At 45.3% G+C, this 16,155-nt stretch overlaps 1 protein-coding gene across 1 annotated transcript in view; it reads left to right on the forward strand.

The window, feature by feature from the left end:
- Positions 1–16,155, forward strand: part of TTC7B (tetratricopeptide repeat domain 7B) — a 151,814-nt gene that overhangs the window by 53,496 nt on the left and 82,163 nt on the right. The window contains exons 13-14 of the mRNA XM_015414663.1: positions 3,124–3,196; positions 6,891–7,051. Coding sequence (XP_015270149.1) covers positions 3,124–3,196; positions 6,891–7,051 — 234 coding nt within the window. The remainder of the gene's footprint in view (positions 1–3,123; positions 3,197–6,890; positions 7,052–16,155) is intronic.

The raw sequence follows: 16,155 nt of genomic DNA on the forward strand, positions 1-16,155 counted from the left end.
CTTAGCTTTAGCAAGGTTGCTGTGTCATGTGTCTTCAGGCCACACCCTAATGCCACTAGAATAATGCTTTGTGTTCTTGAAGCTTGGCACACATGCATATGCCTAATAGCTTCTTTGAGACTGAGGAACATCCTCTTCTCCAGTGGTTCCAGGGGTGAGGCAGTCTTGCATGGTGGGAAGGCACCACCTCTAGGTTGAAGTCAGGATCATCATTTGGAGCAGCAACAAGGGGAGGGGCTTCCTCTTTAGTTCCTAGCCCTCCCCTATTTGGTCAGCTGGCATCTTTTGGTTTTACCTTGTAATGTGTTAATTATTACAGTAAGATGCCTTGAAAAGTGGGGTATAAATATTTTACTGAACAGGGGGCTTTTTGGTTTTGCTCTTACCAGAGCATGCAGAATAACAGTTATTCACTCAAAATTCTCCCTCTCCCCCCACCTTAGCTGTGTATAGGGTGAGCTCTGGATCACCTCCCACTTTCTGCAAATCACAACGCTGGAAAATGCATGGCACACTGGTCCAGTGTGCCTCCCTGCTTGACTTGCCCACCCCTTACACATGGCCACTTTTGTTCCTGTCCTTAGGCTGGGTGAAGCCTTGCTCCTCTCAGCCATGTAATGCACGCCTGCCTCGTTCTTGTTAGAGCCCAAACAAGCTTGGAGTGCCACCCTGGGTGGGGAAGAGGAAGGAACAGCCTTCCTCCCAGATTGTTTTCCCTTGCCAAAATAGCGTTGGAGGGAGTTATTTCCCCTTGTTATTGCTCCACACAGAGTATTCTGTGCATATGGAGCAACAAAAACAAGGAAATAACTGCCCAGGGCTGTTTCCATGCAGAAAAATAGCTTGGGGAGGAAGGCCTTCCTCCCCTTGCAGCGGTGCTCCGCTTAGTCTCAAGACCATCAAGATGCCTGGATCCAAACATGTAGTTTGGCCCTTAGGTAAGCCCCTTCCTAAGATACATATAGTAACCCACCAAGTTCTAGCTAACACTGATAGAACACACAGCTCCCTGTAGGCTGCTCATCAGCCCACTTTCATCAGTCTTCCTTTTCTCCAGGAGCAGGGGGAGTGGTTGGAAGAGAAACCAGAAGAAGGTCCAGGGCAGAACTGTCTTGTCTCATCAGAAATTCCCCTGAAAACTCCTCCCTAAATTTTTAGAGTTGTAGAACTATCAGATAAAACTAAAGAGGAATAGAAAGACTTAGTGGGATTTCCCAAGCTGTCCAAGTAAGCTTTCCTTCAGGGTTTATCTAGGGCCCTCTCAGTTCCCTTTACTGCATTCTTGCACAATTTGGGCAAGGCAGAATGGCAAGCCACAGCCCTTAAGGTTCTCTAAAAATATATATACCCTCTTGCAAGAGATGCTTGTTTCAGGCAAGGGGCTAATGGGAAGCTGCCCAATACTTATACCCAGCCACAACTAGACCTCCTTCAGCTCATAACCTGTATGGTTGAGTGACAGCTCCTGATTAAACTAGGCACACCTATGCTCCTGGCTTCCTGAGGGCTGCTGACTAACAGGAGGCAGTCATTCTCTTGTCTCACAAACACTAATAGGCTGGACTTGAGCTCAGTCCTCGAGAAGGTCTGGCTAAAGGACTGAGCACGGACATGTTAAATTTTTTCAACAAAAGAATACTTTATTGAATATATAACATAATAAGATAACATCAAACATTTCTATAATTACAAACATTTCAAAGTACAATTTTGTATATCAATATTGTAGATATATAAAAGGGAAAAAACATTTTTGGTTCAGGTTTACAAAAGAAAACATTTGCATCTATTCGTTTGTGCTCTTAATTACTTACAAAAAATAGCTCAAAACAGACCTGTTAAAATGCCAGGCTTGAGACTAGGATGCAAAAAGAAAAAAATCTTAGTGTCCTGAGAGAGGTCTCTTTGATCACCCCCCCCACCTGAAACCCTCAGTACATTCCGAACCTGCTTCTGAGCCTGTCCCATAAAACATCTTTCCTACAGAACATGTATTTAAAAGTAGGTGCTAGGACAAAGGGAGCAGAAATCAGTGGAAAAAATTATGCAACACAGTTAAACTATGGAACTGGGGTTCTCATAGATGAAATGGGATGGGTTATGAGGATAATTCTAGGGATGCCAAGCTTATTCATGTGGCATACAGACCTCATATTGAGGCCTGCAATCCAGTAGTGATGTTACTTCCCCCTTATCTCCTTCCATATATCTGTGGCATAACCGGAATGTGCATTTTCTTCTGTCCCAAAATTAAGAACCAGGGCACCTTTAAAATTTTGCTTTTAACATTGGTTTTTGGGTGGTGGTTGTTGTTGGGTTGTTGTTGTTTTTTAACATAAGATCATAAGAGAAGCCGTGCTGGATCAGGCCAATGGCCCATCCAGTCCAATACTCTGTGTCACACAGTGGCCAAAACCCAGGTGCCATCAGGAGGCCCACCAGTGGGGCCAGAACTCCAGAAACCCTCCCACCGTGGCCCCCTAAGCGGCAGGAATACAGAGCATCACTACCCCAGACATTGTGCTCCATCTATACCTTGTGGCTAATAGCCACTGATGAGTGGATGAGAAACGTGATAAATAAGAAATGAATAATGGGATGCAGAGATTTTCCCCTGTAAGTTACTGTTTCAAAAATCCAGTTAAGGCAAAGACTGATTTATAGTGCAGTCCTACGCAGAGTTACTGCAGTCTTAGCCCATGGAATTCAGTGGGCTTAGAGTGGAGCAACTGTGCCTAGGATTGCACTGCTAAAGTGGTAACCATCTGTCAGCTACCCGGTGACCCATAGGATTATCGTATTCAGATCTACCCACTGACCCACAGGACATTATCATATTCAGATCTCAGTAAACAGTCCTGAAAAATATCCATGTGTAATACACTTGCTCAAATGCTTGTTGTGGCAAAAGAGATGACGGAGATAGTGTCATCCCTAATATGTGACAAGCAACTAGACTCACATTTTCCATTGTGGAAGATTCATGCGTGAGGAGAGGAGGGGCAGTATGCTTCAGGTGGGTTAGTCTTATAACTTGCTACAACATAGCTGACAGGGATGGAGCGGGGACACTTGGATATATAATGTATCTTAACGGACTAAACTATCCTTAATATTTTTCAGGGCACACACTTTGTCTCCAACTGATCACCTGGCAGCGTTTTATCTGGCTTTGCAGTTTGCTATATCCCGGCAGGTTAGTTTAAAATTTGGCACACTTTAAGAAGTTGGTGTTGGCAGTGTTAACTAAATTACTTATGTGTTCTGCTGGTTTTCTTGTTTCTAGGCAAAATCTAGGTACATGTGGGTAATATATTTTTTTTCAATGAAGTGCCCGCAAAATATTGTAAATGTATATGGAATACAGCTGTGGTGGTTACTGCTCTCCTGGGTATGTGTTAATTTTTGACCTTCCTGCTGCTTTGGTGTACGAAGAAGTGGAAAGATCATTTGCAGGTTGTTCATACTTGACAATTAAAGGCCTGCTTTCACTTAGATTTTTAAGAGGGATTTAGAAGTATGTTCAGGAAGAATCTGTCCCTCTGCAAGCTGAAAAGTGCAGAATCTTCAGCTCATTCCCATAGCCCCTCCTATCTCAAAATACAGCCAGTGCCTTGTAGTATCTATTTTTCTTTTTGGTAAAAGGAATGCTTTTGGCACTTCTGAACTGGTGCTCTAATTATGCACCAGAAACATATAAACATTCTGATTGTGACAGAGGACAAGACTCTTGTTGGTGACAGTACTAGTTATAGTCTCATCCTGCAGCCTGAATTCTCCAGCGTCAGACTTGCAGATCTCCCATGACAGTTGCATCTCAGTGTGCCAGCATACAACTTCTCCAAACATAAGTGATGATATAAACACACATGAATCTTCCTTAAACTGAATCAGACCATTAGTCCATCAAGGTCCGTATTGTCTACTCAGACTGGCGGTTCTCCCGAGGTCTCAGGCAGTGGTCTCTCACATGAGCTTCTATCTGGTCCTTTCATCTGGAGATACCAGGGATTGAACCTGTGACCTTCCGCATGCAAAGCAGGCTTTCTGCCACTGAGCCGTAGCCCCTCCCCCAAACATGCCCTTAGAGGTCACCGGCGCTCTGTTTGCTTACCTAGATGATCTCCATAGCCAGTTCTAGCAATCTTATCCTGAAAGATGGGAGCCAGTCTCTGATTTCAGTGGAGATGTACCGTGTTAAATGGCCTGCAGTTTAGCATCCAGGAATCAAAAACATCACTTTCTTTGTGACTGTGTAGAATCTTGTAGAAACACAGCATTAAGACTGGCCTTTGCAAACCAAGAGCCAGTGTGGTGCAATGGTTGCAATGTCAGACTAGGATCTGGGAGACCCAGGTTCAAATTCCCATTCTGCCATGGAAGCTTACTGGATGACTTTGGGCCAATCACAAACTCTCAGCCTAACCTACCTCACAGGGTTGTTGTGAGGATAAAATGGAGGAGAAGAGAATGATATAGGTTGTTTTGAGTTCTCACAGGGGAGAAAGGCAAGATATAAATGATGTAACTAAATAGATTCAGGTGGGTAGCCATGTTGCTCTGAAGCAACAGAACGAAGAAGAAGAAGAAGAGGAGGAGGAGATGATGATGATTGGATTTATACCCCGCCCCTCACTACCCAAAGGAGTCTCAGAGCGGCTTACAAACTCCTTTCCCTTCCCCTCCCCACAACAGACACCCTGTGAGGTAGGCGGGGCTGAGAGAGCTCTTGACAGAAACTGCTCTTTTTCAAGAACAGCTGTGCCAGAACTATGGCTTGCCCAAGGTCATCCAGCAGGTGCAAGTGTAGGAGTGGGGTATCAAACCCGGTTCTCCCAGTTTAGAGTCCTCACACTTAACCCCTACACCAAACTTGGAGTCTACTGGCAGCTTTAAGACCAACAAAGTTTTATTGAAGGTATACCCTTTTGTGTGTACGCATGCTTCCTCAGATACACCCAAAGGGGTATACTTTGAATAAAACTTTGTTGGTCTTAAAGGTTCCACTGGACTCCAACTTTGTTCTGTAACTAAATCAATTCTGACATTTAATTCTTTGTAGTGTCGTACACTTGCAAAACATGCGCACTTCCACTTATGTATTTATTTAGATTTATATCCTGCCCTTCCCGTGAGTGGGCTCAGGGCGGGTCACAACAATAAATTGCACTCAATAAGTGATTGAAAGCAAGATATTAAGCAATAAAAACAGTTAAAACGGTTAAGAGATGGGCATAGCAGCAATTACATAGTCAGCAGTCCGAAAACGGAACCATTGGACCATGGCTGAGCTATAAAGATCTTATCCGTAGCCGCCTGTCCATTAGCAGAAACTGCAGCAACTGCGGCAGGGAGGCCACTGAATGGACACCCCCACCACCTCACTTAGCTTTTTAAAATGTAATGACGGGGCTCCAACCCAACCTCAGCAGTTCAGACACTCCCGCAGGGCCCTGGGGTAGAGTGCTGGGGTCGCACTGCACTTCCCAGAGCTCGGATAAAAGTGGACGTGGCCAGGCCAGACAGGCTTTGCCACATGAAGAAGAAGAGATTGGATTTATACCCTGCCCTTCACTTGGAGTCTCAGAGTGGCTTACAAACTCCTTTCCCTTCCCCTCCCCACAACGGACACCCTGTGAGGTGGGTGGGGCTGAGAGAACTCTGACACAAACTGCTCTTTTTCAAGGACAGCTGTGCCAGAGCTTGTGACCGACCCAAGGTCACATCAGCAGGTGCAAGTGGAGGAGTGGGGAATCAGACCCGGTTCTCCCAGATTAGAGTCCGCGCACTTAACCACTATACCAAATTGGCAGGAGAACAGCCATTCCAGTGCTTGACCTTGACCTTCAGAAGACAGACTAGAGTCCACACGATACTGAGGCCTGCTACAGGAAGGGAGCAGAAGCGGGAATTGCAGCTGTGGGTGGATTGGCCCTAGAGGGGCCGCTGGTGGCTGGGCTGTAAGCCCAGCCAAGCCCCAGACTCTCTGCCGGCTCCTCAGGGGCCACTTGACTCATCAGCTGTCGTCTTTGGAGTCAGCTCATCCATTGTCTCCTGCACTGCTGTCAGCTTGGAAGAGGAAGCCATGGATGAGCTGATGCCCATTGTGGGGACGACTGGGCTGAGCGCCCCCTGCAGCTCTGGCTTGTAATGTCACAAGGTCCGCTCAGCTTGGTTCATAGCAGGGCCCTTTTAACTTTCCAGTCTGTCCCTCACTGCAACAGTTGGGGCAGGCTCCCGCCTAGGCTCAGGACCAGCCTTGGGGGGTAGCAGGTCACCTGGAAAAAGGTGCCCCCCAGTCTCTTCGTCACTCTGACACTTGCCACAGTGGTGACTGCCACCAAAACAGCTGCCACCATTGATGGCACCATCCCTCACTGGCAGACCTCGCCCTTCTTTTGTGGGAGCCAGTGGTGATGTCATGAGGATCAGTTTAGGGTGGCTAGCAAGGCCAGCCAAAATTGTGGGCTCTTATGTAATTAAAATTACATTTTCTTCTGGACAGCCACGCAGCACCTGAATCTGTTACATAAAGTGCAGCAAAGCCATATTTTGTTCAGGGAAAAAATTCTCTTTTTTAAAATTCTCAAAGCAGGTTTTGCTCCTTGCATTTTGCGCATTTAGATAATATGGAGTTGCTTTGTCTTTCTGTGGCAAGGTTTGATTTTGGAAGTCCAGTCGAGCTTGGCAGCCCACGCCTTTGGGCTGCTTTTAATTGCTAATGTGCCACAATGGACACTGCAAAAAAAAAAATCAGCTCAGTCTCAAGATATGAATATATTGTTATTGGGGCATGCTTTCCATCCTCATGTTTTCATAAACTCCACATGCAGTGGAATTCCTTTAGCAAATGTGTGGTAATGACTCCTTTCAGCTTTTCTTTCCAACAGATACCAGAGGCCTTGGGTTACGTTCGTCAGGCTCTGCAGCTGCAAGGAGACGACGCAAACTCTTTGCATCTCCTTGCCCTCTTGCTTTCAGCACAGAAACACTACCACGATGCTCTGAATATCATTGACATGGCCCTGAGTGAATACCCAGAAAACTTTATGTGAGTAGTTCTTGCAATTTTGTAGCACGCTCCGTAAGGCACAGGACCAAAGAACTGAAATTATTATGGCTTTCTCTTATTATTGTGCTTGCCGTCTTCCACCTTGCAACAAATTCAAGCTTTCCTACTTGGTGAATAATGATGTGGAATCCTACCTCTTTTTATTTTGAATCTGGATGGCCCATCTTGGAATCTAAGCAGGTTTGGCCCTGGTTAGTACTTGGATAAAAGACAATCAAGGAAGTCCAAGGTTGCTACACAGAGGCAGGCCACCTCTGGTCCTCTCTTGCCTTGAGAACCCTGTGGGGTTGCCGTAAGTCAGCTGCGACTTGATGGCACTTGCCAGCACTACCAGAGACATTGTTGTATACATGGAGGTATGAGGGGCACCTGCTTCCATTGGGACCTGCCCATGTATGAAGACTTTCTTTGAAGTTCCTGCTTCATGTTCCTTCACCTTCTGAACTAGTGAGTGGCCCTAAAGGGAAGGACCTTCTCTCTTTTGGCCCTCTATTTAGTGCCCAAATTATTTGTCTTCCAGCTCCAGGCCAAAGCCGTGTGGGTTAGATTGTTGGGTAGCCTTCTAGAGGTTTTATGCTGTCTTATTCGTCAGTGATTTTATGATTGAGGCTGGCTAGTTTTTATGTTTTGATCTTACAGCTTTGTGGTTTAAGTGAGTTTGTTCTCATGATTCTTATACTGTGTAGTGTTATTCATTTGTTTTGTTTTTAATTTTTTTGTTATTTATTGTATTTGAGGGGTTGTTATGTAGATTGTTTGAAAGCGCTTAGGGCTCTTTAGCTTGGAGAAAAGACGACTGAGGGGTGACATGATCGATTATGCATGGGAAAGAGAAGGTAGAGAAAGAGGTACTTTTCTCCCTTTCTCACAGTACAAGAACTCGTGGGCACTCCGTGAAACTGCAGAGCGGTCGGGTTAGAACGGATAAAAGGAAGTACTTCTTCACCCAAAGAGTGATTAACACATGGAATTCACTGCCACAGGAAGTGGTGGGTGCTACAAGCATGGACGGCTTCAAGAGGGAATTAGATAAGCATATGGAGCAGAGGTCCATCAGTGGATATTAGCCACAAGGTATAGATAGGAACTCTCAGGCTAGGGCAAGTGATGCTCTGTCTTCTTGGTGCTTGGGGGGGGGTCAACAGTGGGAGGGCTTTTAATGTCCTGGCCCCACTGCTGGACCTCCTGATGGCACCTGGTATTTCTGGCCACTGTGTGACACAGAGTGTTGGAGTGGATGGGCCTTTGGCCTGATCCAACATTGGCGTCTCTTATGTTCTTATGTTCTTAACAGGTTCCCTCCTGGGATAGAGGTATGGAATAGACTTTTAAAAAACTGGAAAGAGAACTGAGGACTACTGGCAATCAGTTTTCTTTCCCCAAAGAAGTTCTGTGATTTTCCATTGTGAATCCGATATGTTTATAGTATAACAGTGGTCTGATCCAGCAGGGCTCTTCTTATGTCCTTATGTCCTTAACATTTACTTCGCTGCTTTTTTCCCTATGTAAAAGGCCAATAGTTGGGAATAAAGAGCTGCCTCATAAAATTGCTGAGGTGAAGATAGCAGGCACATGGCAGAAAGATGCTTCTTGTGGTCACCTTGCACTTCAGCATGGTTATCCATAAAATGGGTTTCACTCTATAATAAAGAGCGGAATAGAAGTTAAGTATTTGTATGAAAGAGAAGTTCATGACTCATATCCATTATGAATATGTAGGGGTAGCTTTTCTACTACACAGTAAGTAAAGGGATTGTAGTAACTGTGTATCCTACAGTGTCTCTGAGAGGGGGGATTGAGGGGACAAGATTTGGGGAGCCCAAGTCGGCTTGGGGGGCCCTGAAGCTAACCTCATGCTGCATTCATGGAATGTGTTTTTAAAAGGTTTTTTCTAATGCATTTCTGACTGCAGCCACTGGGGGCTCAAAGAAGGCAGAGCACTGTAAAAAGCACTCAGTCAGCCTGCTGGAACTTTCAGCAAAGTTTACTAGGAGGCTGGGGGGAAATGCTTGCTGATCAGATCCTGCTAAAGTCATCAGCCAAGCCAGCATTGGAGTAAGGCAAGACCAGCCAGGACAAGCTACAGACCTTGCCAGGATGGAGCCTCCTAATGTCATTATCTCCACCAGTCTATGGTTTGCTTTTCCCTTTACTTCCACCCAGCTCCTGCACAGCCAGATCTTGCAAAGGGGAAGCCCTGTTAGTGTGTGGTAGCAAAAGAAAAAACCTTCGATTGTCTTCCTCTACATTTCTCTAATTCCTTTCCCAAAGGGCTGCCCTTTGAAGGGTGTTCGGAAGCAGCAGCTGCTTCGTAATGTGGCTGTCGTATTGCTGGACCACATTTCACTCTCATCCCGTTTCACCAGCATGTTGCCAGTTCACTTCCGGGCCAGGTTCAAAGTGCTCTCTGGGATCTTCAAAGCATTAGGCTATCCAGGGCCATAGTATTTCAAACATTGCCTTCTGCGGGATAGATATGTCCAAGCATCGATTGTCACGCCTGGAGATTTTTCTCTGTGTGACCCACCTTCATCTCAAGCATGGTTGGCAGCCACAGCAGATTGGGTCTTCTTGATACGACTTTGGATTCCACAACTTTGGGATACCCTCCCAGGGCAAACTTGCCTGGCCCCATCCTCTCCGGCTGACTTGTCAAGATACTCCTTTTAAAAAGTAATCAGGCTGTGAACGGTGAACTCTTTAAAAATCATTTATGAGAACTGTTAACTGGGGATTTTCATCATTCCCCCCCCCCCCAATTTGGATTGATAGTATTTTGCCGGGTTTTCATTTCTTACTTTATTGACTTAGCTTATTTTATATGTTCTTAATCTACTGAGAACCCTGCTCTCAAGATCTTCTCCAAAATATATACATATTTTTAATTAAACAATATTTGCCCTGTCACAGGGAGAGATAAGTGACAGGCTAATATTTTTCTTCCTACCATTTCTGCCCTGCAAATCACTGCCTCCACACCCTGTCACTTTGCGGCTGTTGGTTAATCAGCCTTCCCAGACATGTCTGCCGCTGCCAGCCATCTACTTTGTCCTTGAGGTAGCCTTGTCAGAATCTTCTCAGATAAACCTCCTGAACGAGTTCCTTGCTGCATCATAGTGAATGAACACTAAGCTGCACCACGAATACTCGTCACTGCATGATCAATAAGTGGACTGCTTTTAAACAAATAGGTATTTCGGCAGTGCAGTCAGCCACTGGGTCTACATTGCAAATGGCAGTTGGTGAAATACTCTCCAGTATGTATTACAGCCTGACCTGGATAGCCCAGGTCTAGGCCAATCCTGGAAGCTAAGCAGGGTCGGCTCTGGTTAGTATTTGCATGGGAGACCACCAAGGAAGTCCAGGGTCATGAAACAGAGGCAAGGCAGGCAATGGCAAACCACCTCAGAACCAGTCTTCCCTCTAAGCTGAGTTAGTGTGAGCTAGCTCACAGTTTTTTAGCCTCCGGCTCACGCATTTTTGTCTCAGCTCAGGAAGGATGGCTCCAGAGCAAACTAATTTATGTAGCAGCCAAATCGTTCACTCACAACTTTAATGCCAGTAGCTCACAAAGTAGAACTTTTGCTCACAACACTCCACAGCTTAGAGGGAGCTTTGCTCGGAATGTGTCTTGCCTTGAAAATTCTACAGGGTCACCATAAGTTGGCTGCAATTTGAGACCACTTTCCACCAAATGCATTACAGTGTGAAGTGGAATTCTGTGCTGGAATTTCTGACACCAGAACTGATCCTGGACAAATTGCAGGGCCTGAATCACATCTGGATGACGGTTGATATCTGATTTCCCCTTTTCAAAATACATTACCTGAAAGCTGTTTTAAAAATCCTTAAAAATCTGGCTCATTTTTCCATCTTGAAATCAAATTTATTTATGTACTTCATTTATACCCCACTCTTCTCTCCAGTGGCGACACCAAGTGGCTTACAACATTCTCCCCTTCTCCATTTTATCTTCAACTCTGTGAGGTAGGTTGTGCTGAGAATGTGTGACTGGCCCAGGATCACCCAGCGAGCTTCTGTGGCAGAGTGGGGATTTGAACCTGGGTCTCCCAGAGTCCAATCTGACAATCTAACCACTACTCCTATTCCCTCAGAGAGATAAATAGGCCCTGTACCTAGAAGATGGACTTGCTGAGCAGCTAGGAAGTGTCCTTGAACCACTATCTGCATGTATGTTTCAATTCAAAACTATGGTTGGAATTGAAAACCACGGTTTGACATGCTATCTCAATTAAGCCATTCCTGGTTTTGTTCAGCAGTTTCATCAGTCTTTACTTTTGTCACTACTCCTTTACAAAGTGACCCTTATAAATTGCAGCTTGGGCTAAGTAAAGTCTTGGTTAACTGCGTTAACAAAGGAATATGGCTGTTATGAAATGCTGCTTTTTCAGGCAGAAGCATTATCTTGAGAAGCCGGTAATGTCCACTGAACTTGCTTGTTCAAGCTTTGATTATATATACTCTGAAGGGGAAATAAAACTAATGTGGGGAGAATTAATAACAAGCCTACCAAACGCATAATGTTTATGCTGCTTAGAAAATTGAGATCGTAGTGTAGTGGCTGTAGAAGAATCCTTGTGACAGTATATTTCTTAGTGGGATGTAATAAGTGCTGGAAAGTGTCAGGCATTGCTCAGAATATTACTGATTCCACTGCAAAGTGCTATGTGTTTTGCTGAAAGGATTCTCAAAGCAATTTGAAAGTAAGGTTCGTTGTTGTCATTTGGCGCTTTCTCCAAAATATGACAACACTTTCAAAAATATTTCATTAAATGTTAATACCATAACAAGAACGATGGGTTGCATCCAACACTGATTCTGCTGGCGGAAAGCTCCTTCTGCGGCAGGAGAGCTCCACTGTCAATGGAATGGAGCCATTGGACAGAGCCTTATGGCTTCTTGCCACCCCATCCTAAGACGCTTATATCAGTAGGCAGCTTATGTTGGCATGGCATTGCCACTAGTCAGCATCCCGTGGCTTTTCCGCAGAGGGAAATAAATGCTGGAAACACCTCAAGGCAAGATGTGGACAAGTAGCAATTGTGCTGCAGGCCTTGGTGTCCCACCAACATCCAGCAATCCCAGAACAGTATGTCACCACCCCCTTGCCAAATGATTGGTGCACACAGATGCTCCCTGCTGGTGCAGCCATGGCCCTTTGATGCCACTAAACCTCTGTGAACACAAGGCACATGAGGAGTGCTTACTGCCAAGGAGGCTGGTGATGCAAGCACTAGAAAACCTGGAGTTAACATACTCTAGGGAGCTCCTCAGGCAAGTCCCTACCTACAACCAAATTCTTTTTGCCAAGGAAGGAAACATGGCCAGCTGAGCCACAGCAGTCTCGTGCTCCTGTGGTTGGCCCATCACAGGCACTACAGTGGTCTACCCAAGACCCCTTCTGTCAAGGGTTTGAATCCCAGTCAGGAGCACCAGACCTTTGTCGGGCAAAAGGAATGCAGACACCGAGGCAACAATAAGGGGAACTGACCACTGCATCCTCACCGAAGGCAATCCTCCCAGAATCCAATGGGGACAAACATCTGTGTGACAAAAAAGATGCATGGGTTTGATTCCTGTTGAGGGCAGTAGGGGCCAGAAAGCAAATATCACCTTTTGCTGAGCAGCAGCAAAACAGGAGGGAGAGGCTGGATTGGAACCTTTGCCTCTCCACACTTGGAAATGGTCCTCTATCCACTCACCCAACTGGATGCAGAGGAATGAGACACTACTAGGGAATTCAGCATCCCCCAACAGTCCTGCTGTCAGCATCAGCCATATGGATCAGGGCAGGAAGGACTACAGAGTCAGGCAAGGCACCATGGAAAGGCACAGGAATATCATATCCAAGGCCCCGGTCTGATCCCTGTGTGGGCAGAGAGCCCTGAGGCAGTCCCGCTGGGCTCCTGAAGAGTAGTTTTGACCCATTGAGCATCGTCAAGGGGGATGAAGTATTTGTGCTGATTGACTGCTCCACATGCCCGTCATTTTGGCTCCCTCCTGAAACCAGATGACTTATAGCTGCTGCCCACTCCCATTTGCTCAAGTGACCGTCCCCGCAACTTACATGGTTGACCTTCCTTGATCTGGAGGGGCAGACTCAGAAATGATAGTGGATGGTGGAGAAGAACTGGCTGATGGTACCCCTTGTTCTGTCAGGTCCTTTTTGTCTGGTCCTAGTGAGGATCAGAGGCTGGGATATGAAAATTTCGGGCATGATCCAATGATGGTTCAGCATTTTTAACTCCTCTTTTTAAAATAAGGGAAATTTAAGAATGTGTTGAGATTTTCATGCGCGTAGCTCCTTATCTATACGAATTCCTAGAGATCACTAATAGGGTATGAAGCGTCTTAAATCTAGGACTTTTGAAGCAGGCCTGAGCAAGCTGCAGATAAAATTAAGCTTTGTTTGACAGCACAAATCAAGTGAGTTGTATGGTCCTACTAAGCCAAATGTTCATCTGCTCTGGTTTTTAGTATTTAAAGACGTTCCCATAGCTGCAATCTCCTGGGCATTTATTTTGGATTATGTTCCATTGAACCTCTGGGTAAGCATGCATAGGGTTGGGCTGCATTACTTACATTCTGAAAATTTGACTTTTTAAAATGCGAACCACATGTCTTACAGCAGCCCTATTACTTGATTTCTTTAACGTCTCCAGAGACTGTTAAAGCTAGTTACTTAGGGTGGGCAAAGTAAAGTTCTGCTGTTACTCCTTTCTCATCCTCGGGGACCAGATGAGAGATAAGTGGATACAAGTAGTCCCGTATATAACCATACGAACACTACATGTTGAAGTGAATTGTTAAAAAACAGTCGCGTTTGACAAATGTTGGATACAGAATTTAGAGGTTAATAGTTGTTCCTCCAGGAGGACATAGATCATTAGGTTTTCTGATGCTAATTAGTAATGAAATAAAACTACAGATGTTTTGCAAAAAGAAAAATGCTAGGATATCGCTAAACCGAGAAAATTATTTCTTACAGCAGCTATAACCTCAAAATGGACACATACTGGATTGGAAGGGAGGCCCCATTACCAGTTTTGAACATATGAAGCTGCCTTATGCTGACTTAGACCATGCAGTAGTCTTGTATTTTCAGAGGGTAGCCGTGTTGGTCTGCAGTAGAACAGCTAGATTCACATCGGGTAGGACCTTAGAGATCAACAAGATTTTGAGGGTACAAGCTTTCGAGATGCCTTGTGAAGGGAACTTTGATTCCTGGAAGCTTATACACTGAAAAGTATGCAGGCGGAGAGTGATTTCAGCTAAGCATACCTTTATTTAGTCAGGAACAAAGACACTTGGCTGGCTCGCAGGACGGCTTATATTCCTTCAGAAAACCCGCCACCAAACACACCAAACACACACCCCACTCCCGATTGGCTATTTACAGTAACCGAGAGACCTATTGGCCTCCTGGCTGTGGACCTAGCCCTTTCATTGGGCCCGGCTAGGATCCTACTGGCCCATTGTCTTTTGGCTTGAAGCTAGTGGAGTTTGTGCCTGAGCCAGTCCGGGCATGTGTGGACCTGTCCGGACATGTCAGGCTGGATACACTACATACACACACACACACACACACCCAAATTTGTCGATCTCTAAGGTGCTACTGGACTCAAATCTCTCATGGTATTAGTCCTGTGGCACCTTTAAGACCAACAAAGTTTTATTCTGGGTATAAGCTTGTATGGAAGCTTATACCCAGAATAGACCTTTGTTGGTCTTAAAGGTGCCACTGGACTCAAACTTTGTTCTGCTGCCTCAGACCAACATGGCTACCCATCTTAGTCTACTGTAGTATTGTTTCATTTGACTGGGAGTAGCTCTCCAGGGTCTCAGAACTGAAAAACATCTTTCCCAGAACCTGTTACCTGAGAGCTTCTGACTGGAGATACTAGACGTTGAACGTGGAACATTCCACATGCAAGTATTGTACTGATCCACTAAACTCTAAGTCTTCCTCTAAATTATAAGACTTCTGTGGTTTTTGTTGTCGTTCAGTCACAAAGTCGAGTCTGACTCTTCGCAACCCCATGAACCACATCATGCCAGGCCCTCCTGTCTTCCGGTGTCCTCCAGAGTTTGCTTAATTTCATGTTTGTTGCATCGATAACACTGTCTCATCCTTTGCTGTCCCCTCCTTATTCTACCTTCAATCTTTCCCAGCACCAGGGTCTTCTCCAGTGAGTGCTCCCTTCTCATTTGGTGGCCAAAGTATTTGAGCTTCAGTTTCATTATCTGGCCTTCCAGGGAACAGTCAGGGTTGATCTCTTTTAGGATTGACTGATTGGATCTCCTTGCAGTCCAAGGGATTCTCAAGAGTCTTCTCCAGCACCATAATTCAAACACATCTGTTATTTGGCGCTTGGCCTTCCTTATGGTCCAATTCTCACAGCCATACATTACTACTAGGAATACCATTGCTTTGACCATACAGACTTTTGTTGGCAGGGTGATGTCTCTACTTTTTATTATGCTCTCTAGGATTGCCATAGCTTTCCTCCCAAGGAGCAGGCGTCTTTTAATTTCATGGCTGCAGTCACCATCTGCAGTCATCTTGGATCCCAGGAACGTGAAGTCTGTCACTGCTTCCACAACTTCCCCTTTTATTTGCCAAGGAGTGATGGGGCTGGATGCCACGATCTTAGTTTTTTTGATGTTGAGTTTCAAGCCAACTTTTGCGCTGTCCTCTTTCACTCTCAGCAAGAAGCTCTTTAGGTCCTCTTCACTTTCTGCTATTAGAGTGGTATCGTCTGCATATCTGAGGTTGTTGATGTTTCCCCTGGCAATCTTAATTCCGGCTTGTGATTCATCCAGGCCGGCATTTCATATGATGTACTCTGCATATAAATTAAATAAGCAAGGTGACAATATACAACCTTGTCGTACTCCTTTTCCTATGCTGAAACAATCAGTTGTTCCATAACCAGTTTCAACTGTTGTTTCTTGGCCCTTATACAGGTTTCTCAGGAGACATGTGAGGTGGTCTGTTGTGATCCACCCAATCAAAGGCTTTAGCATAGTCAATGAAGCAGAAGTAGATGTTTTTCTGGTAC

This window comes from Gekko japonicus, unplaced genomic scaffold (assembly GCF_001447785.1).
Source record: "Gekko japonicus isolate JY-2015 unplaced genomic scaffold, Gekko_japonicus_V1.1 scaffold1035, whole genome shotgun sequence".
NCBI lineage: Eukaryota > Metazoa > Chordata > Lepidosauria > Squamata > Gekkonidae > Gekko > Gekko japonicus.